The following is a 26,928-nucleotide window of genomic DNA, read 5'->3' on the forward strand; positions in this document are numbered from 1 at the left end:
AGGCTGCCCCAAGCTGCTAATCATGTGGTAAGGGCCCATGATCAGGCTGTGTTGGGAGTGCAGAAAGGTGTTATCTGGGTGATATTGGGAGTCCCTGGACCCCACAATCTTCCAAGGGCCCCTCCGTGATGTGTGTCACCGTATTCTTTCTGCCAGCTCTTTAGCTAGGTGGGTGGGAGTCCATGTGCCAGGAAGGAACTATCTCCTAGGCCTCAGAAGGTCTCTTTGTGAAGGTCAGGAACGAGTCAAGAGTGTTAATAAATGACAAAAACGTGACTTACCTTTTCTGGTGGTGGTAGTGTAGGTGGTGGCAGCGGTGGCTGTGGTGGAGGCAGCAATGGCTCCTTGATGGTCTAGAATGACAAAACGGCATGACTGCAGCTGGAAGGGGGTGTTGTAGGCTCTGTGACAGCTAGCAGGGAGGACAGGACACTGGTCGGAGCATCAGGCAGAGCACAGGCTTTGGGGTGGAAACCTCTGTGCATTGCCTGGGGTGCCATGGCCAAAACGCTCCACCTCTGTGCCTCAGTTTGCTCATTTGTCAGAAGGGAATACTGAACCTCCGTGAAGGGAGGTTGGGCAGGTCCCACAGGCTAACCCATGTGGTCCATGGTAGCGGCACCGCATCTGGTAGTTTTTATCATCTGCCAAAACATATGAAGACAAGAGGACTTGCCCCACATTCCTTATTCTCTCTCCAACCCCTGAGGCTATCACAGGCCTCCTGTCCCTGAGGATGACAGCCTCAAACCAGGTTCTCTCTCCTCACTGCTCACCCTGTGCACCTGTTTCTACTGCACCTGTTAATTCTAAGCTGGTTTGTTCTCTCCTTTCACACCTGTTTTTAACTCTCTTCACCCAGCTCTCTGGGATGTGTCTCGACAGTGCCTCTGCCACCCAGGCCCCAGGAGTGCTAATCTCTGTCCTTCTGCTACTTACTCTGCAGTACACCAGGCACTTGCCACAGCCCATCATGGTTGACAATTTATTCTCAATGCCCCCGAACAGATACTAGACCGGGAGTGTCAGGCAGGCCTTGGCTCAGAGTCCAGTATACCCTGTAGGCAAACTCCATGTGGCAGGTATGAAGGCCTAGTGCCCACTGGAGGCCCAGGCCAACTCTAGGGTCCCGGGTTGTGAGGACAGAGCCTGCACCTCAGTTGGCTGAGGGGACTACCATGAACCAGGCCAGTGTTCCTCAGAAGGTTGATGTATGCCCGGTCCACAGAGCTGGGTGTAGCAGGGGCACTCACCAGCTTGTGGCACAGATGCCAGGCACACCACAGCAGCAACGGGAGCATCAGCAGGGAAAGCACCAGCACCAGGAGTAGTGGGATGTCAGGGATGCCAGGTAAGCTGGATAAGCTGGGGGAGTCAGTGGAGTCATTCTACTCCTGTGGTAGAGCCATGGTCACTGCCCACCATACCAGCAGACAACAGGCATGGCAGAGGGCCGGGGTGGGCCCTGGTGGCCTCTCCTGGGTGCTATCATCTGGCATTCCACACCAGGCCTTCCCATCAGCCACCACCCCATCTAGCCAGGTTGCCCACCTTGAGGGACTACAGGGAAGCTAGAAGGCCCGGGACAGACCCCTGACGAGCCACAGGGAGCCTTGGGCCACAGACCCAACTCTGACCCTGCTAAAAGCCTCTGCCCCAGAACCTTGCAAGGATGGCCCAGAAGCTCCATGGTTTGAGGACCTCGGCTCTCACTGTACACCTCAGCTGAGAGTGGACAGGTTTGGTGAGGACCACAACAAGGTGGCTGACGGTGGGATTCTTGGAGCACAAAGGTGTGCGTCCAGTCTGCTGATCTACAAGTGGTTGTACAGGGACAAGTGAAGACAGACAGAGATGTCTGCTTCACAGATGGAGAAAAACAGCTGCTTAAATCCTTACAGGTAGAATTTGACCCAAGGGTGGTGGCAATTAGGCCAGCGTCCCTCTTCCCAGGACACCTTTGCTCCCACAAGCGCTCTCACTACCTGCATACTGCTGCCTAGGCTCAGAGCCCAGAGGCTGTAGGCTCTGGAGAGCTGCCCCCCCTCCCCGCCCCAGCAGCCAGGTACAATATGCAAAAATAAAAGAAACTAATACAATAACTTACAGGTGACTCAAAGACAACAGTCAGTATCAAGTCCCATAAAGAAATAGACCATGATGACCTCAAAAAGCTCTCAAAACAAAGAATCAACAGATTTTCTGGATGAAGGTGCCTTCCTGGAAGTACCAGACGCAGAATTCAAACAATTAATATACAAAACTCTTCAAGACATCAGGAACAGGATTAGTAAGGAGATCAGGCAACACAGAGAACAAGCCAAGGAACACAAAGATAAAGTAGTTGAAGAAATTAAAAAGGTTATTCAAGAACATAATGAAAAATTTAACAAGATGCAAGAATCCATTGAGAGACAGAAATTAGAAGTTCAGAAGATTAACAATAAAATTACAGAATTAGACAATAGAGAGTCAGAGGAGCAGAACTGAGCAAGTGGAAGATATAACTGGTGAGCCTGAAGATAGAGCAATTGGCACCAATATATTTCAAGAAAAATCAGATAAAAGAGTTGGAGAAAAAGGAAGAAACCTTAAGAATCAAGTGGGACTCTATTAAGAGAAATAACGTACTAGTGATTGGAATGCCAGAAGAGGGAGGGATGACAGAAAATACAGGGAGAATTGTTGAAGATTTGTTGCCAGAATACTTCCCTGATATCATGAAAGATAAGAAGATATCTATCCAAGATGCTCATCGAACTCCACATAAGGGACATTTTAAAGGAAAGTCACCAAGTAATACTACAATCGAACTTGCGAAAACCAAACATAAAGAGAGAATTTTAAAAGCAGCTAGGGATAAACAAAAAAGTCACCTACAAAGTGGAGTCAATAAGAATAAGCTTGGACTACTCAGCAGAAACCATGCAGGCAAGAAGGCAATGTGGTGACTTATATAAAGCAATGAAGTAAAAAAAATTGCAAGCCAAGAATCATATATCCAGCAAAACTGTCTTTCAAAGATGAAGGTGAAATTAGGACATTTCCAGATAAACAGAAATTTAGGGAATTTGTCAAAACCAAACCAAAACTATGAGAAATACTAAAGGAAGCTCTTTGGTTAGAACATCAATAATATCAGGTAGCAACCCAAGACTCAAACACTGGACAGAGCAATCGGAGGTGAACCTAGCCAGGGAAATCACAAAAATAAACCCAGATTAAAAAAACACTCAAAACAGGGAGATAACGATGTTATTACGTAAAAGACAGCATTGAAATAAACAGGGACTAAATGTAGTCATAGCTCTCATGTAGAGAGGAAGACAAAGTGATATAAAGAAATAAAAGTTAGGTTTAAACTCAGAAAAATAAGGGTAAATATTACGGTAACCACAAAGGAGACTAAGTATCCTACTCATCAAAATAAAATATAAGAAAAAAATAGAGACTCAGCAGAAACAAAATCAACAACAACGAATAAGAGGAAAAGACAATATATAAACTACTCAGCGCAAAAACTTAAGTAGGAAAGAGAAACTGTCAACAAATCACACACAAAAAAATCAAAAGGACACCATTAAACTCATACCTATCTATAATCACACTGAATGTAAATGGACTAAATGCACCAACAGAGACAGAGAGTGGGAGAATGAATTAAAAAAACACGATCTGTCTATACGCTGCCTACAAGAGACATACTTTAGACTTAGAGACACAAACAAACTAAAACTCAAAGGATGGAAAAAAATATATCAAGTAAACAACAATCAAAAAGAGCAGGAGTGTCAAGATTAAATTAATCCAACAAAATAGACTTTCAAGTTAAATCCACCACAAAGGACAAGGAAGGACACTATATAATGATCAAAGGGACAATATACTAGGATAATATAACCATATTAAATATTTATGCACCAAATGACAAGGCTGCACAATACATAAGACAAACTCTAACAGCATTGAAAAGTGAGATAGACAGATGCACAATTATAGTAGAAGACTTCAACACACCACTATCGGTAAAGGACAGGACATCCAGAAAGAAGCTCGATAAAGACACGGAAGATCTAAATGCAGCAATCAACGAACTTGACCTCATAGACATATAGAGAACACTCCATCCAACAGCAGCCAAGTATGTTTTCTTTCCTAGTGTACATGGAACATTCTCTAGAATAGACCACATATCAGGTAATAAAGCAAGCCTTAGCAGAATCCAAAACATCGAAATATTACAAAGCATCTTCTCTGACCACAAGGCCGTAAAAGTAGAAATCAATAACAGAAAAAGCAGGGAAAAGAAATCAAACACGTGGAAACTGAAAAATATCCTGCTCAAAAAAGACTGGGTTACAGAAGACATTAAGGATGGAATAAAGAAATTCATAGAATCCAATGAGAGTGAAAACACTTCCTATCAGAACCTGTGGGACAAAGTGAAAGCAGTACTCAGAGGTCAATTTACATCAATAAATGCACACATACAAAAAGAAGAAAGGGCCAAAATTAAAGAATTATCCCTACAACTTGAACAAACAGAAAGAGAACAACAAAAGAAATCCACAGGCACCAGAAGAAAACACATAATAAAAATTAGAGCAGAACTAAACGAAATAGAAAACAGAAAAAAAATTGAAAGAGTTAACAAGACCAAAAGCTGGTTCTTTGAAAAAAATTAACAAAATTGATAAACCATTGGCCCAAATGAGAAAAGAAAAACAGGAGCAGAAGCAAATAACCCGAAAAAGAAATGAGACGGGCGATACTGTAACAGACCCAGCTGAAATTAAAAGAATGAGATCAGATTACTACAAAAAATTGTATTCTAACAAATTTGAAAACCTAGAAAAAAAGGATGAATTCCTAGAAACACACTACCTACCTAAACTAACACAAACAGAGGTAGAACAACTAAATAGACCCATAACAAAAGAAGAGATTGAAAACATAATAAAAAAACTCCCAACAACAACAAAAAAAGCCCTGGCCTGGATGGCTTCACTGCAGAGTTCTACCAAACTTTCAGAGAAGAGTTAACACCACTACTACTGAAGGTATTTCAGAGCACAGAAAAGGATGGAATACTCCCAAACTCATTCTATGAAGCTAGCATGTCCCTGATACCAAAACCAGGTAAAGACACCACAAAAAAAGAAAATTACAGACCAATATCCCTCATGAACTTAGATGCAAAAATCCTCAACAAAGTTCTAGCCAATAGAATTCAACAACATACCAAAAAAAATAATTCATCATGACCAAGTGGGATTCATACCAGGTATGCAGGGATGGTTCAACATTAGAAAAACAATCAATGTAATCCATCATATAAATAAAACAAAAGACAAGAACCACATGATTTTATCAATTGATGCAGAAAAGGCATTTGACAAAGTTTAACACCCATTCAGATAAAAACTCTCAGCAAAATAGGAACAGACGGAAAATTCCTCAACATAATAAAGGGCCTTTATACAAAGCCAACAGCCAACATCATCGTAAATGGAGAGAGTCTGAAAACGTTCCCCTTCAGATCGGGAACCAGAAAAGGATGCCCTTTATCACCACGCTTATTCAACCTTGTCTTGGAAGTCCTAGCCAGAGCAATTAGGCTAGACAAAGAAATAAAGGGCATCCAGGTTGGTAAGGAAGAAGTAAAAGTATCTCTATTTGCAGAAGAGATGATCTTACACACAGAAAACCCTAAGGACTCCTCAAGAAAACTACTGAAACTAATAGAAGAGTTCAGCAGAGTATGCGGATACAAGATTAACAAACAAAAATCAGTTGGATTCCTCCACACCAAAAAAAAGAACATTGAGAAGGATATCACCAAATCGGTACCATTTACCGTAGCCTCCAAGAAGATAAAAAATACTTAGGAATAAATGTAACTGGAGATGTAAAAGACCTATAAAAAGAAAACTACGAGACACTACTGCAAGAAACCAAAAGAGACCTACGTAAGTGGAAAAACATACCTTGCTCATGGATAGGAAGACTGAACATTGTAAAAATGTCTATTCTACCAAAAGCGATATATAGGTACAACACAATTCTGATTCAAATTCAAATGACATTTTTTAATGAGATGGAGAAACAAATCACCAGCTTCGTATGGAAGGGAAAGAGGCCCCGGGTAAGTAAAGGATTACTGAAAAAGAAGAACAAAGTGCAAGGCCTCACTCTACTGGATTTAACCCTGGTGCTCTAGTGGTTAAGTGCTATGGCTGCTGACCAAAGGGTCCGCAGTTCAAATCTGCCAGATGCTCCTTGGAAATTCTATGGGGCAGTTCTACTCTGTACTACAGGGTTGCTATGAGTCGTAATCGACTCCATGGCACTGCGTTTGGTTTGGTTTGGTTTTATACCGCCGTAGTAGTCAAAAAAAACTAGTGTCTGGTACTGGTACAACAACAGATACACAGACCAATGGAACAGAATTGAGAATCCACACATAAATCCATCCACATATGAGCAGGCGATATTTGACAAAGCCCCAAAGTCAGTTACATGGGGAAAAGATAGTCTGTTTAACAAATGGTGCTAGCATAACTAGATATCCATCCGCAAAAAAAAAAAAGAAAGAACACCCATACCTCTCACCATGCACAAAAATGAGATCAAAATGGATCAAAGACCTAAATATAAAACTGAAAACGGTAAAGATCATGGAAGAAAAAATAAGGACAAGGGTAGGAGCCCTAATACATGGCAAAACATTACTAATAATGCAGAAGAGAAATTAGATAACTGGGAGCTCCTAAAAATCAAACACCTATGCTCATCCAAAGACTTCATCAAAAGAGTAAAAAGATTACCTACAGACCGGGAAAAACTTTTTAACTATGACATTTCCGATCAGCGTCTGATCTCTAAAATCTACATGATACTGCAAAAACTCAACTACAAAAAGACAAATAACCCAATTAAAAAATGGGCAAAGGATATGAACAGGTACTTCACTAAAGAAGACATTTAGGTAGCTAACACATACATGAGGAAATGCTCACGATCATTAGCCATTAGAAAAATGCAAATCAAAACTACAATGAGATTCCATCTCACTCCAAAAAGGTAGGCATTAATTCAGAAAACACAAAATAATAAATGTTGGAGAGGCTGTGGAGAGACTGGAACACTTATACACTGCTGGTGGGAATGTAAAATGGTACAGCCACTTTTGAAATCGATTCTGCGCTTCCTTAAAAAACTAGAAATAGAATTATCACAGGATCCAACAATCCCACTCCTTGGAATATATCCTAGAGAAATAAGAGCCTTTACACGAACAGATATATGCACACCCATCTTCACTGCAGCACTATTTACAATAGCAAAAAGATAGAAGCAACCAAGGTGCCCATCAACGGATGAATGGATAAATAAATTATGGTATATTCACAGAGTGGAATACTATGCATCGATAAAGAACAATGATGAATCCGTGAAACATTTCATAACATGGAGGAATCTGGAAGGCATCATGCTGAGTGAAATTAGTCAGTTGCAAAAGGACAAATATTGTATAAGACCACTATTATAAGAGCTCGAGAAATAGCTTAAACAGAAAAGAAAAGATTCTTTAATGGTTATGAGAGGGGGAAGGGAAGGAGAGAGTAAGGGAGAGGGATTTCCACTAATTAGATAAAAAAAAAAATTAGATAGTAGATAAGAATTATTTTAGGTGAAGGGAAAGACAACACACAATATACGCGAGGTCAGCAGAACTGGACTGAACCAAACGCAAAGAAGTTTCCTGAATAAACGAAACACTTTGAAGGCCAGCGTAGCAGGGGTGGGGGTTCGGGTACCGTGGTTTCAGGGGACATCTAAGTCAATTGGCATAATAAAACCTATTAAGAAACCATTCTGCATCCCACTTTGGAGAGTGGCTTGTAGAGTCTTAAACACTAGCAAGCAACCATCTAAAATGCATCAATGGGTCTCAACCCACCTGTAGCAAAGGGGAATAAAGCACCAAAGACACAAGGTAACTATGAGACAAAGAGACTGTAAGAACATAAATTAGAGACTGCATCAGCCTGAGACTGGAAGAACTAGATGGTACCCGGCTACAACAAATGACTGCCCTGACAGGGAGTGCAAGCGAAAGCCCATGAGTGAGTAGGAGAGCAGTGGGATGCAGACTCCGAATTCTTGTAAAGATACCAGACTTAATGGTCTGATTGAGACTAGGACTCTGGAGGTCATGGTCACCAGACCTTCTGTTAGCCCAAGACAGGAGCCATTCCCAAAGCCAACTCTTCAGACAGGGATTGGACTGGACTATGGGATAGACAATGATACTGGTGAAGAATGAGCTTCTTGGATCAAGTAGACACATGAGACTATGTTGGCATCTCCTGTCTGAAGGGGAGATTAGAGAGCAGAGGGGGTCAGAAGCTGGCTGGATGGTCACGAAAATAGAGAGTGGAGGGAAGGAGTGTGCTGTCTCATTAAGGGGAGAGCAATAAGGAGTATATAGCAAGGTGTATATAAATTTTTGTATGAGAGACTAACGATTTGTAAACTTTCACTTAAAGCGTAATAAAAATTAAAAAAAAAAAGAAATCCTCAGTTATGACCTAACTTTTTAGTGTTTTTATTTTCTCCTTTTAACTTCAGGGAAATTCTGGCGGCGTAGTGGTTAAGTGCTATAGCAGTTCAAATCCACCAGGCTCTCCTCAGAAACTCCATGGGGCAGTTCTACGCTGTCCTATATGTTCGCTATGAGTTGGTATCCACTCGACAGCAACAGGTTTGGTTTTCTGGGTTTTTTTTAACTTCAGAAGCATCTCTTGGGAACTAGTATGCCTCATGATATTCAACAGTTCCTTCAATTCTGCTTGAGCTTCTTATTCTGATTCAAGTAAATTTAAATGTATGTAAATTCAAGTAAATTTATTTAAGTAAATTTTAACTTATTATGCTGTATTTGAGAGTTTTAACAGTACTTCCTTAGGGTTTGGAATTACTAGTAATATTTTTATTCTTTTCTCTATTTCCCCATTTTCTGGGATGTATCCTTTTTTTTTTTTTTTTGGAGTCACACAAGCAAATTTATTTTGCCAGCGGCTAGCAAAAGTTGATAGTAAGGGCTAGAACCTTCAGAGAGACTGTCACCCCGATTTATCTAAGAGCCAAGAATTTACAGGTTTCCACAAAAAGGGGTCTCAATGTTTATTTATGAGGTTTTGGGGACGGTGGGGAAAGGGCAGAGATTTCTGGGAAGGGGTTGGGTTATGTAAATGCAGGTGCGCACTCAGGATTTCAAGATGGAAGTCCTTTGGTTCCCTTTGACAGGACTCATTATGGGATGTGACGCAGGTTCCCTTCGTCAGATCACCCCCTTCGCTGGGCCCGGGAAGGTCAAACAGCTGTTGCTCTTACTTCTCTTGCGCATGCTCTGCACAGACCAGCCACTTCCGGAAGGTTTCTTCTTCCATTCTCGCCACAGCCCTTGGCGGAAAGATCAGCAGCAAGCATTTTAGCAAAACAAATAAATCTTCTGAGCCCTGGGGGTCATCCATGTTCTATTGTTTGAATCTGTCTTCAGTTGAGTCTTGATCTGTCAGCAGCATTTGACTTTGTTGACTGGTTCCTCCTTCTTTAAAACAGTTTTCTCTTGGGTTTCATGACTCCTCATTTACCTGGTTTTCCTTTGACTTCTCTGATTGCTCCTTCCCAGGCTTCCTACAGGTGCTTCTTCTTCTGAGGGCTTAACGCTGATGATCCTCAGAGTTCTACCCTAAGTCCCCTTCTTTCCTAGTTCTACACAGCCTCTGTAGATGATTCTCAGTGATTCGCATGGCTTATGCTATGTGCTTATACTATGTGCTAGACACTCTGAAGGCATTATCACCAGCTCAAATTTCTCCTGAACTCCAGGTTTATTCCACTCCCTGCTGGACATCCTCACTTCGTGTCTTTCAGGCACCTCGACCTCGACATGAACAAAGCTGAACCCATCTTCTTCCCCAACAGCACTTCTTTTCCCCTTCCGCCCTTCTTCTCTCTCCTCCTGGTAGCTTGAAATCAGTCGTGGCAGGCATATTTATACCATGGAAATTGGCAAATGCTACAAATCAGGGTTCTCCTTTCCCCTATACTTCCTCTTTAGGCAGTTTACTAGCATACCCCCTGCATATATTGCTTTGGTGAGCTCTCCGGGGAGGCTAGAACATCTCAGCGATGGCTTGGAAACAGTTCACTGCCCTAAGCATTTATAATTTGGGAAAATAATAATAATAGCAGCTATAGTTCAACGAACATTTACTATGTTTCAAACTCTGTGCATAGTGCTTTACATACTTGACCTTGTTTAACATTTGTGGAAAAGTAGATATTAGCCCATGCACAGTAGAGGACACTCAGAACGGAATTCATCAAAGTTTGCTCCATTGGGAAGTGTGGATATGGCATTTGATGTCAGATCTGACCACCAAGCCAGTGATCTTTACTCTTCATTCAGCTGCCTTTCACAAGTGCTTGGGGCTTCTATTCCTAATTCTCATCCTCACTTCTCAAAAGCAGCCCCTGGGTTTTCAGCTGGCTTTCACAGCCAATCCTCTAGATGACTGGACTAAAACTCAGGGGTAATCAATCATCTTGCAACAGTCCAGTTGAGATCTTGATAGGCATTTCAGCCAAGACTGAGAAATAACCAGGGGTTTTAAGAACTGGGTGTCAGCAATAGAGTGGCATTTTGAATTGAGAGCATGATTTTAGCTTTTTGATGGCATAATGGTGGAAATTGTTTTTAAATAAAATGTGCACACCTACTAGGATAATATAGGTAATTGTTTGTATTCAGGGTTTAAGTGCTTCAGAGAAGGTTCCAGAACACTGTCAAGCATATGATCCTAAGCCATCTCCCTAACATCCCCTAATAATGGTACTCTAATACTTGGTAGTTGTGAAGCATTTTTAATTCAGAATCTAAATAATGACCATAAACCAAAGCCTGTCCATTTCCACAGCTTTCTGCTGATGCCACTCCTGATCACAGCCTGGGCCTTGTTTTTGCTTGACTTGGCTCCTTTTTAAGAAATCCCACCCCATGTCCATCAATTCCTGGAGCCTTATTTTTCACCAGTGTCTTCAGTGGAGCTTGGATCTCTTCTGTCAGTACCATCGGTTCCTGATCATATGCCACCTGCTGAAATGCTTGAATGTGCACCAGTTCTTTTTGGTATAGTGACTCTGTGTATTCCTCCCATCTTCTTTTGATGCTTCCTGTGTCACACTTTTCCCTTAGAATTCTTCAATATTGCAATTGGAGCCTTGAATTTTTTCAGTTCTTTCAGCTTGAGAAATGCGGAGCATGTTCTTCTTTTTGATTATCTAACTCTGAGTCTTTGCACATAACATTATAATACTTTACTTTGTCTTCTCAAGCCACCATTCAAAATCTTCTGTTCAGCTCTTTTACTTCATCATTTCTTCAGTTTGCTTTAGCTACTCTACATTCCAGAGCAAGTTTGAGAGTCTCTTCTGACATCCATTTTGGTCTTTTCTTTCCTGTCTTTTTAATGACCTCTTGCTTTCTTCATGTATAATAATGTCCTTGATGTCATTCCACAACTTGTTTGTTTTCAGTCATTAGTGTTCAACATGTCAAATCTATCCTTGAGATGGTCTCTAAATTTAGGTGTGATATATAAAAAAAAAAAAAAAAAAAAAAAAAAAATAAAAAATTTTTTTTATTTTTTTTTATACTCAAGGTTGTACTTGGGCTCTGGTGGACTCGTTCTAATTTTTTTCAGCTTCAACTTGAACCTGCATATGAGCAATTGATGGTCCGTTCTGCCGTTGGCCCCTGGTCTTGTTCTGACTGATATTGAGCTTTTTCATCACGTCTTTCCACAGATGTAGTTGATTTGATTCTTGTGTATTCCATTTTGTGAGGTCCACGTGTGTAGTTGCTGTTTATGTTGTTGAAAAAAGGTATTTGCAATGAAGAAGTCGTTGGTGTTGCAAAATTCTATCATGCAATCGCCAACATCATTTCTATCACCAAGGCCATATTTTCCAACTATTGATCCTTCTTTGTTTCCAACTGTCGGATTCCAATCACCAGTAATTATCACTTCATCCTGATTGCATGTTCTATGAATTTTGGACTGAAGAAGTTGGTATAAATCTTCAATTTCTTCACCTTTGGCCAAGATTTGATGGAGTACCAATTGAGATGTTTCAACAAATGGCTGCATTGCTGCAAGTGTTTACTTGCCTATGCCAAGAAATTTGGAAGACAGCTACCTGGCCACCTGACTGGAAGAGATCCACATTTATGTCTATTCCAAAGAAAGGTGATCCAACCAAACAGGAAAATTATCAAACATTATCGTTAATATCACACACAAGTAAAAGATCATTCAAAAGCAGGTGCAGCAGTACATTGACAGGGAACTGCCAGAAATTCAAGCTGGATTCAGAAGAGGATGTGGAACCAGGGATATCATTGCTGATGTCAGATAGATCCTGGCTGAAAGCAGAGAATACCAGAAAGACGTTTACCTGTGTTTTATTAACTGTGCAAAGGCATTCAACTGTGTGGATCATGACAAATTATGGATAACATTGAAAGGATGGGAATCCCAGAACACTTCATTGTGCTCATGAAGAACCTGTACTTAGACCAAAAGGCTGTTGTTTGAACAGAACAAGGGCATACTGTGTGGTTTAAAGTCAGGAAAATTGTGTGTCAGGGTTGTATCCTTTCATCATACTTATTCAATCTGTATGCTCTGCAAATAATCCGAGAAGCTGGACGATATGAAGAAGAATGGAGCATCAGGATTGGAGGAAGGCTCATTAATAACCTGCATTATGCAGATGACACAACCTTGCTTGCTGAAATTGAAGAGGGCTTGAAGCACTTACTGATGAAGATCAAAGACTACACCCTTCTGTATGGGTTTAAACCTCAACATAAAGAAAATAAAAATCCTTACAACTGGATCAGTAAGAAACATCATGATAAATGGAGAAAAGATTGAAGTTGTCAAGCATTTCATTTTACTTGGATCCACAATCAACACCTGTGGATGTCAAGAAATCAAAGGATGCATTGCATTGGGCAAATCTGCTGCAAAAGACCTCTTTGGAAATGTTAAAAAGCAAAGATGTCACCTTGAAAAATAAGGTGTGTCTGACCAAGCCATGGTGTTTTCAATCATCTCATACGCATGTGAAAGCTGGACAATGAATAAGGAAGACCAAAGAAGAATTGACACCTTTGAATTACAGTGTTGGTGGAGAATATTCACTATACCAAGGACTGCCAAAAGAATGAATAAATCTGTCTTGGAAGAAGTACAACCAGAATGCTCCTTAGTAGCAAGGATAGTGAGACTATATCTCACATATTTTGGACATTTTATCAGGATCAGTCCCTGGAGAAGGGTATTATGCTTGGTAAAGTAGAGGGTCAGTGAAAAAGAGGAAGACCCTCAATGAGTTGGATTGACACAATGGCTGCAACAATGGGCTCAAGCATAACAAGGATTGTGAGGATAGCACAGGAACGGGCAGTATTTTGTTCTGTCATACATGGGGTCACTATGAGTCAGAACATATTTGACAGTGCCCAACACCACCACCACCTCATTGTTCATCCTTCCATGCTTCCATCTCCTCACCCTTCCATGCCTCCCTCTCCTTCTCACTAAATGTGTTTGTTCTTCAGCTGCTTCAAGTCTCCAGGATCTCAGCTTTTCCAGTCTAACCGGCTTTTGTGGCTTTCTTTTTGACAGAGCCTGGAGCCCACTGTCAATATCTATGATTTCTTGTTGATGACTCTCAAGTCCCTGCCACCTGGTTTTTCATCTGCACTCTCTCTCTGCAGCTCACCCTCCTCTGCCTAACAGTGCTCATGCTCCTTCTGCCCAGTAGAGATGCTTATGTAACCTAGCCTAATGACAGCTCCACATAAGGAGCTGTTTTCTGGCATCCTCTGAGGCTCCTAGTGACACCATCTAACATTTTTATTTTCCCAGGTATCTCCCTTTCCTACTCCCCTTTGTTGGCTGTTCCTGACCTACCATTTCTCCTTCCAGCCTCATCACTTGTGCCCTTAAATCATTGCAGGTGGGACCATGTCTTTCATTTCTTAGAGAAAACTGAGGTCCTTAGATGTGAACTCTCTTTAAACTTACTTCTTTCTTTCCTGGTTTGAAAATGGAATCACCTCTTTTCACCTCTAAAGCTGATTTCTTTCCCCAGTTAAGTCTCTGGATGGTTTAAAAAAGTAAATGTGCTGATGTCATTTCTCTGCTCTAAATCTTACAGATGCTTCCCTTGCATCCTGACTAAAAAGCAAATTCCTTATCTTAGTCTTTAAGAAATGCCCACACTAAAACAGTAGTTCTCACCCCAGGTTGTACGGGAGAGCTTAAAAAGTAACCATGCCTGGGTGCCTCCACCAGAAACTCCAATTTGATTATTCTGTGATCACACCTGGTCGACAGTAATTTTTTTTTTTTTTAATTTTTAAAAAAATTTTATTTATTTTGTTGCTGTTGAGAATACAACAGCAAAAGATACACCAATTCAACAGTTTGTACGTGTACAATTTGTTGACATTGATTACATTTTTCAAGTTGTGTAACCATTCTTACTCTCCTTTTCTGAGTTGTTCCTGCCCCGTTAACGTAAGTTCACTGAACCTAAGGTTCCTATCTAATCTGCTGTTGTCATTTTGATTCCATATAAAACCCTGTGCCAGGTCTTAAAAGAGCACAATTCTCAAGGCAGACTTTTTTTTTTTTTTTTTTTTTACTAGTTAAGCTAAACTGTTGCTTAGTTTTAAGATGACATCAGGGGATATTTTTGGTTTAGGGTTTAAAGATTATCTCAGGGATTCATCCAGTCTCCATAGCCCCAGAAAGTCTGGAGTTCATGAGAATTTGAAATTCTGTTCTGCGTTTCCCCCTTTTTGGCCAGGGTTCTTCTATAGAATCTTTGTGTGTGTGTGTGTCTCTAGATTCCAATCTTTTTTTTTTTAATTATTTTTTTTTAGCTTTTTTTTTTTTAATTTTTATTGAGCTTCAAGTGAACGTTTACAAATCAAGTCAGTCTGTCACATATAAGTTTATATACACCTTACTACATACTCCCACTTGCTCTCCCCCTGATGAGTCAGCCCTTCCAGTCTCTCCTTTCGTGACAATTTTGTCAGCTTCCAACTCTCTCTACCCTCCCATCCCCCCTCCAGACAGGAGATAACCAACACAGTCTCAAGTGTCCACCTGATACAAATAGCTCACTCTTCATCAGCATCTCTCTCCTACCCACTGTCCAGTCCCTTCCATGTCTGATGAGTTGTCTTCTGGAATGGTTCCTGTCCTGGGCCAACAGAAGGTTTGGGGACCATGACTGCCGAGACTCCTCTAGTCTCAGTCAGACCATTAAGTCTGGTCTTTTTATGAGAATTTGGGGTCTGCACCCCACTGATCTCCTGCTCCCTCAGGGGTTCTCTGTTGTGCTCCCTGTCAGGGCAGTCATTGGTTGTGGCCAGGCACCAACTAGTTCTTCTGGTCTCAGGATGATGTAAGTCTCTGGTTCATGTGGCCCTTTCTGTCTCTTGGGCTCATAGTTATCGTGTGGCCTTGGTGTTTTTCATTCTCCTTTGATCCAGGTGGGTTGAGACCAATTGAAGGATGTATCATTTTTATAATTAAAAATCTCTCATAATATTTGTTGATTTTTGCTTTTACCCCACAGGTCTCTACAAAATGGTTCATTTCTATATACTCTAGTTTGTTGGCCCTAACACACGTTGTCAGATTTGCCATGAATTTTGATTACTGACATAGTTTCACCTCTTCATCAGTGCTGTAATGAAAATATTGCAAAATCATGGTCACAGGCAAGAATTTGCTTCTGAGGGATAGAAGCACTGGGATTAACTGGAAAAAAAGTCCACAAGAAAGTGAAAACTGAGTGTGCCAGGGGTTTACCTGGAGAGCAAGGAAAGAGATAACGGCAGGCAGCTGGCTCAGGGAAAACATGGGAAGGGTGCCAGGGTGCCCAGCAAAGCCAGACTGATGGGAAAGGAGTTCTCAAACTAACTTATTAAGCCAAATACTTCAGTTGCCGTATTTACAAAACTTCCTAGTAAATTATAAAAACAGGTGGTAAAGATAGAAAACATAGAACATACAGAAACACTGATTTTTATATTTTTCTTCTTGATTTTTTCTATTGTGCATTTTCTAAAAAGTTTACAAAGACATTTTGATCAGAGAAAAGTGTAATTAGCAATAACAAAGCAGATCATCATCAGTGCCTCTGAGCTCTTGGAGATAAACAGCTGTGTTTGCAGCGTCCAGGCACAGGGCGGCCATGAGTGGAGCTGCCCGGCACTGTGAAGAGGCTCCACAGGGCGGCCACGTGTGGAGCTGCCCAGCACTGTGAAGAGATTCCCTGTGGCAGCGTCCAGACACAGGGCAGCCATGTGTGGAGCTGCCCGGCACTGTGAAGGGGCTCCCTGTGGCAGTGTCCAGGCACAGGAAAGCCACATGTGGAGGTGCCCAGCACTGTGAAGAGACCACGATGCTGGCCCACCTCGGGGAGGACCTCTAGAACCTCCCTGCAGGGTGGGAGGACAGTACAGAGGAAGCATCTGAGCACATTTCCTGTTGGGACAGGTTGGCCTCGTCCTTTCCCAAACACTGAGCAAGGCAGAAGTCAGACTTGGCAATCAGATCACCTGGGTCTGGTTCCAGCTCTTCCATAACCCTGGGCAAGCTCTTCAATGGGCCTCCTCTGCTTTCCGATCCATAGCTAGGATTAACAATAGGGATGTTCTAAAAATTAAGGAAGATAGCATACCTGAGAAAATAAGTGCTTCATAAATTTTATCGATCAATATTAAGTGGTCGTTCAGTCCCTAAGTCACTCCTGAAAAAGCACAGGCAAACTGACGCATGATTTCCTGAGGACATCTACACAACTGTGGTGTAGAAATGTGGCAATGGAAGGAATCTAACTCACTCTACGTGCTCACAGAGAGGAGAAGAGAGGGCAGAGAAGTGTACTGAGGGGAGAAGAGTTGTTCTGGGTTTACCAGATGGCTCCGGAATATAAAGTCATTGAACATAACCAGATCAAATAAGTACGTGAAGAAGCCAAGTAGCGGAGGTGAGGATGAAGCATAAATTTCAAGTGTGGTCAAGGGAAGACCACACTGCCTCGGCTCCACTCGGGGTGCACAAGTCAGCTTCTTCAAGCTGCTAGCTACAATGCCTGGGTATCACCAAATAATAGGATTTTTTTTTTTTTACGGTAACAATTATTAAGCTCTTCCATATGCCAACCTTCCTATGTATGTGATCTTGCTAAGTTAATGCAATGCCATTATTTGCCCCGTTTAACAGTAAAGAAAACAGGCCCAGAATGGAGCCCTCATACGATGGCACATTTAACATATTCCTGAGTCAGAGCCGACTCTAGGGCCCAGACCTGACAGTCAGCACTGTCCCAATCCTGGGTAAACACACCTCCCTGGGAAAGCTCCCAGGGACCCTGTGCTCAGGTCTCTCACAGAAAGGGGATGCTGAGGACGCTGCAGGCTCATGCAGCCTGAGGGCGGACTGACAGCAAAGCACAGCTCGGTTCCCAGACGCTCTCGTGCTCTCGGGGATTTAGTACGCTCCACTTTACAGGTAAGAGAAACAGGTCCCACTTCCCAGCCAGGACTGGCCCTCCGCTGGCTTGCATCACCTCTAACCCCACAGCACTCCTGCCATGGGTAGCCAGGGCCGGGGAGGCTTGGATGGCTGAAGGGAAATGCAGTCTCGAGGGAAATCCTTGACCCAGAAGCACCAAGGGGGTTACTCGCTGATTACCTTGCTGTCACTGAACTTGAAATTGCAAAGAACATCCTTCTTGTTCCTTGCACTATGGAAGCCACTTCCATGAACCACCACTTAATACTTTTCTACAAGGGCAACAGTGAAAAGGCTGAGTGAGGACCCGTCTGGTGCTGTCTCTGAGCCAGCTTCTGTACATCCTCATCTGGTGTCATGGAGCGTCTGCTGTGACAGGGATGGCTGGGTCCTCTCCCCACTGCCCGATCCATGAGGTTCAGGAAAGGTGCCCTCCTTAGCCCCTGTACAGTGCAAACTCAGCCTGGGGTTTCCAACCCTGAAATCCCACAGTAAGCCCTCAGGCCACGAAAAGCAGGCAGTACAGGCATATCTCATTTTATTGTGCTTCGCTTTATTGCACTTCACAGATACTGTGTTTTTTACAAATTGAAGGTTTCTCACAACCCTGTGTCAAACAAGTCTACCGGTGCCATTTTTCCGAGGTATACTCACATCCTGTCTCTGTGTCACATTTCAGTAATTCTCGCAGTATTTAAACTTTTTCATTATATCTGTTATGGCGATCTGTGATTGGTGATCTTTGATGTTACTATTATAATTGTTTTGCTTGCCACAAACTGCGCCCACATAAGACAGTGAACTTAATTGATAAATGTATGTGTTCTGACTGATCCACCGACCAGCCATTCCTCATCTCTCTCTCTCCTCTCCGACCTACCTATTCTCTGAAACATGACAATATTGAAATCAGTCCAATTAATTACCCTACAATGACCTTTGATTGTTCAAGTGAAAGGAAGAATCGAACATCTCTCACTTTAAATCAAAAGCTAAATATGATTAAGCTTAGCGAGGAAGACATGTCAAAAGCTCAGATAGGCTGAAAGCTACGCCTCTTGCGCCAAATAGCCAAATTGTCAATGCAAAGTGAAAGTTCTTGGAGGAAATTAAAAGTACTACTCCACTGAATCCCTGACACGTCTGTCAGTTTGTCATACTGTAGGGGTTTGTGTGTTGCTGTGATGCTGGAAACTATGCCACCGATATTCAGATACCAGCAGGGTCACCCATGGAGGACAGGTTTCAGCTGAGCTTCCAGGCTAAGACAGACTAGGAAGAAGGACCCGGCAGTCTACTTCTGAAAAGCTTTAGCCAGTGAAAACCTTATGAATAGCAGCGGAACACTGTCTGATATAGTGCTGGAAGATGAGCCCTCCAGGTTGGAAGGTACTCAAAAGATGGCTGGGGAAGAGCTGCCTCCTCAAAGTAGAGTCGACCTTAATGACGTGGATGGAGTAAAGCTTTCGGGACCTTCATTTGCTGATGTGGAATGACTCAAAATGAAAAGAAACAGCTGCAAACATCCATTAATAATTGGAACCTTGAATGTATGAAGTATGAATCTAGGAAAATTGGAAATCGTCAAAAATGAAATGGAACGCATAAACATCAATATCCTAGGCATTAGTGAGCTGAAAGGGACTGGTATTGGTCATTTTGAATTGGATATCATACAGTCTACCATGCTGGGAATGACAACTTGAAGAGGAATGGTGTTGCATTCATCGTCAAAAAGAACGTTTCGAGATCTATCCTGAAGTACAACGTTGTCATTGATAGGATAATATCCATACGCCTGCAAGGAAGACCAGTTAATGAGACTATTATTCAAATTTACCCACCAACCACTAGGGCCAAAGATGAAGAAATAGAAGATATTTTTATCAACTGCTGCAGTCTGAAATTGATCAAACATGCAATCAAGATGCATTGATAATTGCTGGCGATTGGAATGCAAAAGTTGGAAACAAAGAAGAACGATAAGTAGCTAGAAAATATGGCCTTGGTGACAGAAACAATGCCAGAGATCACATGATAGAATTTTGCAAGACCAACGACTTGTTCGTTGCAAATACCCTCTTTCACCAACATAAACAGCGACTATACACATGGACCTCACCAGATGGAACACACAGAAATCAAATTGACTACATCTGTGGAAAGAGATGATGGAAAAGCTCAATATCAGTCAGAACAAGGCCAAGGGCTGACTGTGGAACAGACCATCAACTGCTCATATGCAAGTTCAAGCTGAAACTGAAGAAAATCAGTGCAAATTCACGAGAGCCAAAATATGACCTTGTGTATATCCCACCTGAATTTAGAGACCATCTGAAGAATAGATTTGACACATTGAACATGAGTGACCGAAGATCAGATGAGTTGTGGAATGACATCAAGGACATCATCCACGAAGAAAGCAAGAGGTCACTGAAAAGACAGGAAAGAAAGAAAAGACCAAGTGGATGTCAGAGGAGACTCTGAAACTTGCTCTTGAGCATTGAGCAGCTAAAGCAAAAGGAAGAATTGATGAAGTAAAAGAACTGAACAGAAGATTTCAAAGGGCCTCTCGGGAAGACAAAATAAAGTATTATAATGACATGTGCAAAGAGCTGGAGATGGAAAACCAAAACGGAAGAACACGCTCGGCATTTCTCAAGCTGAAAGAACTGAAGAAAGAATTCAAGCCTCAAGTTGCAATAGTGAAGGATTCCAAGGGGAAAATATTAAATGATGTAGGAAGCATCAAAAGAAGATGGAAGGAATACACAGAGTCATTATACCAAAAAGAATTAGTCGATATTCAAACATTTCAAGAAGTGGCATATGATTAGGAACCGATGGTACTGAAGGAAGAAGTCCAAGCTGCCCTGAAGGCATTGGCGAAAAACAAGGCTCCAGGAATTCATGGAATATCAATCGAGATGTTTCAACAAACAGATGCAGCGCTGGAGGTGCTCACTCATCTATGCCAAGAAATGTGGAAGACAGCTTCCTGGCCAACTGATTGGAAGAGATCCATATTTATGCCTATTCCCAAGAAGGTGATCCAACCGGATGTGGAAATTATAGAACAATATCATTAGTATCACACGCAAGCAAAATTTTGCTGAAGATCATTCAAAAACAGCTGCAGCAGTATATTGACAGGGAACTGCCAGAAATTCAGGCCGGTTTCAGAAGAGGATGTGGAACCACGGACATCATTGCTGATGTCAGATGGATCCTGGCTGAAAGCAGAGAATACCAGAACGATGTTTACCTGTGTTTTATTGATTATCCGAAGGCATTTGACTGTGTGGATCATAACAAACTATGGATAACAGTGCGAAGAATGGGAATTCCAGAACACTTAATTGTGCTCATGAGGAACCTTTACATAGATCAAGAGGCAGTTGTTTGGACAGAACAAGGGGATACTGATTGATTTAAAGTCAGGAAAGATGTACATCAGGGTTGTATTCTTTCACCATACCTATTTAATCTGTATGCTGAACAAATAATATGAGAAGCTGGACTATATGAAGAAGAATGGGGCATCAGGATTGGAGGAAGACTCATTAACAACCTGCGTTATGCAGATGACACAACCTTGCTTGCTGAAAGTGAAGAGGACTTCAAGCACTTACTAATGAAGATCAGAGACCACAGCCTTCAGTATGGATTATACCTCAACATGAAGAAAACAAAAATCCTCACAACTGGACCAATGAGCAACATCATGATAAACGGAGAAAAGATTGAAGTTGTCAAGGATTTCATCTGACTTGGATCCACAATGAACAGCCATGGAAGCAATAGTCAAGAAATCAAAAGATGCATTGCATTGGGCAAATTTGCTGCAAAGGACCTCTTCAAAGTGTTGAAGAGCAAAAATGTCACCTTGAAGACCAAGGTGCACCTGACCCAAGCCATGGTATTTTCAATTGCATCATATGCATGTGAAAGCTGGACAATGAATAATGAAGACTGAAGAAGAGTTGACGCCTTTGAATTGTGGTCTTGGCGAAGAATATTGAATATACCATGGACTGCCAAAAGAAAGAACAAATCTGTCTTAGAAGAATTACAACCAGAATGCTCCTTAGAAGCAAGGATGGCAAGACTGCATCTTACAAACTTTGGACATGTTGTCAGGAGGAATCAGTCCCTGGAGAAGGACATCATGCTTGGCAGAGTACAGGGTCAGCGGAAGAGAGGAAGACCCTCAACGAGGTAGATTGACACAGTGGCTGCAACAATGAGCTCAAGCATAACAACGATTGTAAGGATGGCACAGGACCGGGCAGTGTTTCATTCTGTTGTGCATAGTGTTGGTATGAGTTGGAACTGACTCACGGCACCTAACAACAACACTCCACTGAATAAGAAAGCTAAATGGCCTTTTTGCTGACATGGAGAAAGTTTTAGTAGTCTGGATAGAAGACCAAACCAGCCACAACATTCCCTTAAGCTAAAGCCTAAATCCAGAGGAAGGCCTTAACCCTCTTCAATTCTATGAAGGCTGAGAGAGGTGAGGAAGCTGCAGAAGAAAAATTTGAATCTAAAAGAGGTTGGTTCATGAGGTTTAAGGAAAGAAGCCATGTCCGTGATATAAAAGGTCAAGATGAAGCAGCAAGTGCTAATGTAAAAGCTGCAGCAAGTCATCCAAAAGGTCCAGCTGAGATAATCAACAAGGTTGGCTACACTGAACAGATTTTCAACGAAGATGAAACAGCCTTATGCTGGAAGAAGATGCCATCCGGGACTTTCGTAGCTAACAAGGGGAAGTCGACGCCTGGCTTCAAAGCTTCAAAGGACAGGCTAACTTTCTTGGTAGGGGCTAATGCTGATGGTAACTTTAAGTTGAAGCCAATGCTCATGTACCATTCTGAAAATTCTAACACTTTTAAGAATTATGCTAAATCTACTCTGCCTGTGCTCTATCGATGGAACAAGAAAGCCTGGATAACAGCACATCTGTTTACAACATGGTTTACTAAATATTTTAAGCTCACTGTTGAGACCTACTGTTCAGAAAAAAAGATTACTTCCAAAACGTTACTGCTCATTGACAATGCACCTGGTCACCCAAGAGCTTTGATGGAGATGTACAAGGAGATGAACGTTGTTTTCATGCCTGCTAACACAACACCCATTCTACAGCCCGTGGATCAAGGAATAATTTCAAATTGCAAGTCTTATTATTTAAGAAATACATTTTGTAAGGCTATAGCTACCACAGATAGTGTCATGGATTAACCGTGTCCCCGAAAAGTATCTGTCAACTCGGTTAGGTCACGATTCCCTTGTACGATTGTCTACCATTTTATCTTCTGATGTGATTCCCCTATATGTTGTAAATCCTATCACTATGATGTAATAAGATAGATTAGTGGCAGTTATATTGTTGACGAAGTCTACAAGATTGGGTAGTGTCTTAAGCCAATCTCTTTTGAGATATAAAAGAGAGAATCAAGCAGAGAGACATGAGGACCTCATACCACCAAGAAAGGAGTGTTGGAAGCAGAGCACATCCTTTGGATCCGAGGTTCTTGCGCTGAGATGCTCCCAGACCAAGGGAAGGTGGATGACAAGGACCTTCTTCCAGAGCCGACAGAGAAAGAAAGCCTTCCCCTGGAGCTGGGGCCCTGAATTCAGACTTCTAGCCTACTGGACTGTGAGAGAATAAACTTCTCTTTGTTAAAGCCATCCACTTGTAGTATTTCTGTTATAGCGGCACTAGATAACTAAGACAGACAGTGACTCCTCCAATGGATCTGGACAAGGTAAACAGAAAACCTTCTGGAAAGGATTCACCATTTTAGATGCCATTAAGAACATTCATGATTCATGGCAGGAGGTCAAAATATCAACATTTACAGGAGTTTCAAAGAAGGTGATTCTGACCCTTATGGATGACTTTGGGGGTTCAAGACTTCAATGGAGGAAGTAACTGCAGATATGGTGGAAAGAGCAAGAGAACTAGAATTAGAAGTGGGGCCTGATGGATGAGAAGTTGCTTCTTATGGATCAGCAAAGAAAGTGGTTTCTTGAGATGGAATCTACTCCTGGTGAAGATGCTGTGAACACTGTTGACATGACAACAAAGGATTTAGATTATTATATAAATGCAGTTGATAAAGCAGCAGCAGGGTTTGAGAGAACTGACTAAATTTTTAAAAGAAGTTCTACTCTGGGTAAAATGCTATCAAACAGCATCATGTACTACAGAGAAATCTTTCATGAAAGGAAGAGTCAACCAATGAGGCAAACTTCACTGCTGTGTTATTTTAAGAAATTTCCACATCTACCCCAACCTTCCGCGACGACCACCAGGATAAGTCAGCAGCCATCAACATCGCAGCCAGATCCTCCACCAGCAAAAAGATTACAACTCATTAAAGCTCAGATAATGGTTATCATTTTTTAGTAATAAAATACTTTTAATTAACATATCTACATTTTTTAGACATAATGCACACTTGGAAACCCTGGTGGCGTAGTGGTTAAGTGCTACGGCTGCTGACCAAAGGGCTGGCAGTTCGAATCCACCAGGTGCTCCTTGGAAACTCTACAGGGCAGTTCTACTCTGTCTTATAGGGTCATAATGAGTAGGAATCAACTCGACGGCACTGCATTTTTTTTTTTTTTTTTTTTTGGTAACCAAAACCCAGTGCCGTCAAGTCGATTCCGACTCATAGCGACCCTACAGAACAGAGTAGAACTGCCCCATAGGGTTTCTAAGGACCAGCTGGTAGATGTGAACTGCTGACCTTTTGGTTAGCACGTGTATCACTTAGCCACTGTGCCACCAGGGATCCTAATAGACTACAATATAGTGTAAACATAACTTTTATATGCACTAGGAAACCAAACAATTTGTGTAACTCGCTATAGTGTGATATTCGCTTTATTGCCTTGGTCTGGAACCTAACCTATGCTATCACTGAGCTATGCCTATATTCTCAGCCAGATCTTCCTCACAGCTGAGGGAGGTGTCAGAGGACACAGGACACATCACCTCTTCCTCAGGCCTGAGCTGGCCACCCCGCCTAGATGCCTGCAAGACTTACTGGACTCTTAGGGGGTGTGTTCCTCCTACCTGTCTTTCCATGTGCCCATGACAAGCTACAGACCCCAGGAGTGGGACAGGGACTCCATGAGGCAAGCGAGGAGTCTAAGGCCCTGCTGGGGAAAATCCATCATCAGAGGAAAAGTCAAGTCTTAGCTATGGTTCCAGAACCCTGTAGGTAATTCCTCATCTCCTACCTCTTACTGGCCCACCAAGGGCTACCCACCCTATCCTGGAGTTCACCAAGCAATTCTTTCTGCCAATGCAAAGTTTGAGGTGCAGTGCAGGATACAGCCCTCTGCAGGGGTGCCCCACCCTACCCCATGTTCCCCTGCCTCTGAGTCAAAGATCACAGGCAGATAGAGAGAGAACAAGGAGTAGGTGGCCCTCAGAGAGTGAGCCAGGGCTAGACACAGACCTGTCTCTGCAAGCTCATTCCTCTGTACAGCCCTGCCTCCTGGCCCAAAACAGTTGCCCTGCTGTAGACTCTGACCCATGGAGATTCCAGGTGTGTCAGAGTAAAACTGTGTTCTACAGAGTTTTCAATGGCTGCTTTTTCAGCAACAGATCTTCAGGCCTTTATTCCAAGGTGTCTCTGGGTAGACTCGAACATTTAACCTTTTAGTTACAGCCAAGCCCATTAACCGTTTGCACTACCTAGGGACTCCGCCTTCTGGCCCAGGCCCAGCTAATTCCAACCCCGATGCTTCAGGTGGGCAGGTCAGTTAACCTGAGGATCACGTCCTCTGAGATGCCCAGTGCAACCTTGGACCTGACAGTCCCTATTCCCCCTTCTTCCCATCACCCTGCAGCACACAGCCCTTCAAGGCAGAGTTGGAAAATTCTCTGCTTTAAAGAAAAAAGAGATTCTTGGCTCTTGTGCTAAAGCTGGCCTGATGACCTCTTCATTACGCTTTAGAGTGGTTTCAAAAAATAGGAGCCCACATTTAGAAAACTAGACTCTTACCCAACGATCCAGATGTTGAAAATCGGAAGATATGGCATCAGTGGGTTTGCCTTCCTGACCGTCAGGAGGGAGCTGAGGGCTACCGCCCTCTTCAGACCAGGCAGCACAGCGCCCCCCTGCCCGTCAGGAGGGAGCTGAGGGCTACCACCCTCCTCAGGCCAGGCAGCACAGCGCCCGCCTGCCCGTCAGGAGGGAGCTGAGGGCTACCACCCTCCTCAGACCAGGCAGCACAGTGCCCACCTGCCCATCAGGAGGGAGCTGAGGGCTACCACCCCCCTCAGACCAGGCAGCACAGTGCCCGCCTGCCCATCAGGAGGGAGCAGAAGGCTACCACCCCCCTCAGACCAGGCAGCACAGTGCTGGGCCTGCCCATCAGGAGGGAGCCGAGGGCTACCACCCTCCTCAGACCAGGCAGCACAGTGTCCACCCACTTTCCAGGACCCTCACCCTGGGCCTGTGCTTGCTGGCTGTGCCCAGCCTGCTCCTCTTGCTCACGGTGCCTGCCTGGCCACCCCAGGCTCCCGAGGAAGTGCCTGAGGCATGTGGGAGCATGGGGAGAACACAGGGGCTTTGAGAAAGAGACAGCAAGGCCAGCCCAAAGGCCCTGTGCCTGAGCATCACAGACGCAGCCTACCTGGACAGGCTTGGAGTCACTAAGATCGTGTCCTTCCTGTGCACTACAACCCAGAGCACGACGTTGCTTCTGAGTCCATGCCATCACACTGAATACTCAGTATTCTCATGAGGTCTGTTCAGCATGGTGCAGGGCTCGCTTTTTGCCTCTGAAGGATCAGTGGGGCGTATCTCCCTCACAGACCCTGCTCATGAGCCCAAATCAGCCTAACCTGAGCATTACTGCCCCTTAGCCTCTTGGAAGGGAGGATTCCAATTTGTGCTCTAGGATTATTTATTGCAAAGAAGCATTGCTTGCAAGATGGCACCCTAGACTAAAAAAGCACGGCTGTAATTAGAAGTGGCCAGAGAGGGTAAACTTGCCCTCAGACTAACACACACACGCACAGACAGATGGCCAGTGTCCGGCAGGGAGGAGGGGTGGGAACTGGGCATTGTCCCATGCTGCTTGGCACAGCCTCTTCCAGACACAACTGTCACTTCTGATCGACTTTTAATTCATGTGTCGCTTTAACTCAGCAACTCCACTTTCGGTATCCGTCCCTGGGGAGATGCAGATCCACGGACGCCAAGAAGCAAGCATGGGATGT

The 26,928-nt window shown here is 43.0% G+C and overlaps 1 protein-coding gene across 1 annotated transcript in view; it reads right to left on the reverse strand.

The window, feature by feature from the left end:
• The window catches only part of LOC126059288 (translation initiation factor IF-2-like), a 101,998-nt gene that overhangs the window by 3,513 nt on the left and 71,557 nt on the right, over positions 1-26,928 (reverse strand). Inside the window, exon 2 of the mRNA XM_049854935.1 lies at positions 282-353. Within this exon, the coding sequence (XP_049710892.1) occupies positions 282-353 (72 nt within the window). The remainder of the gene's footprint in view (positions 1-281; positions 354-26,928) is intronic.

The sequence above is a fragment of the Elephas maximus genome, chromosome 16 (genome assembly GCF_024166365.1).
Source record: "Elephas maximus indicus isolate mEleMax1 chromosome 16, mEleMax1 primary haplotype, whole genome shotgun sequence".
Classification (NCBI taxonomy): domain Eukaryota; kingdom Metazoa; phylum Chordata; class Mammalia; order Proboscidea; family Elephantidae; genus Elephas; species Elephas maximus.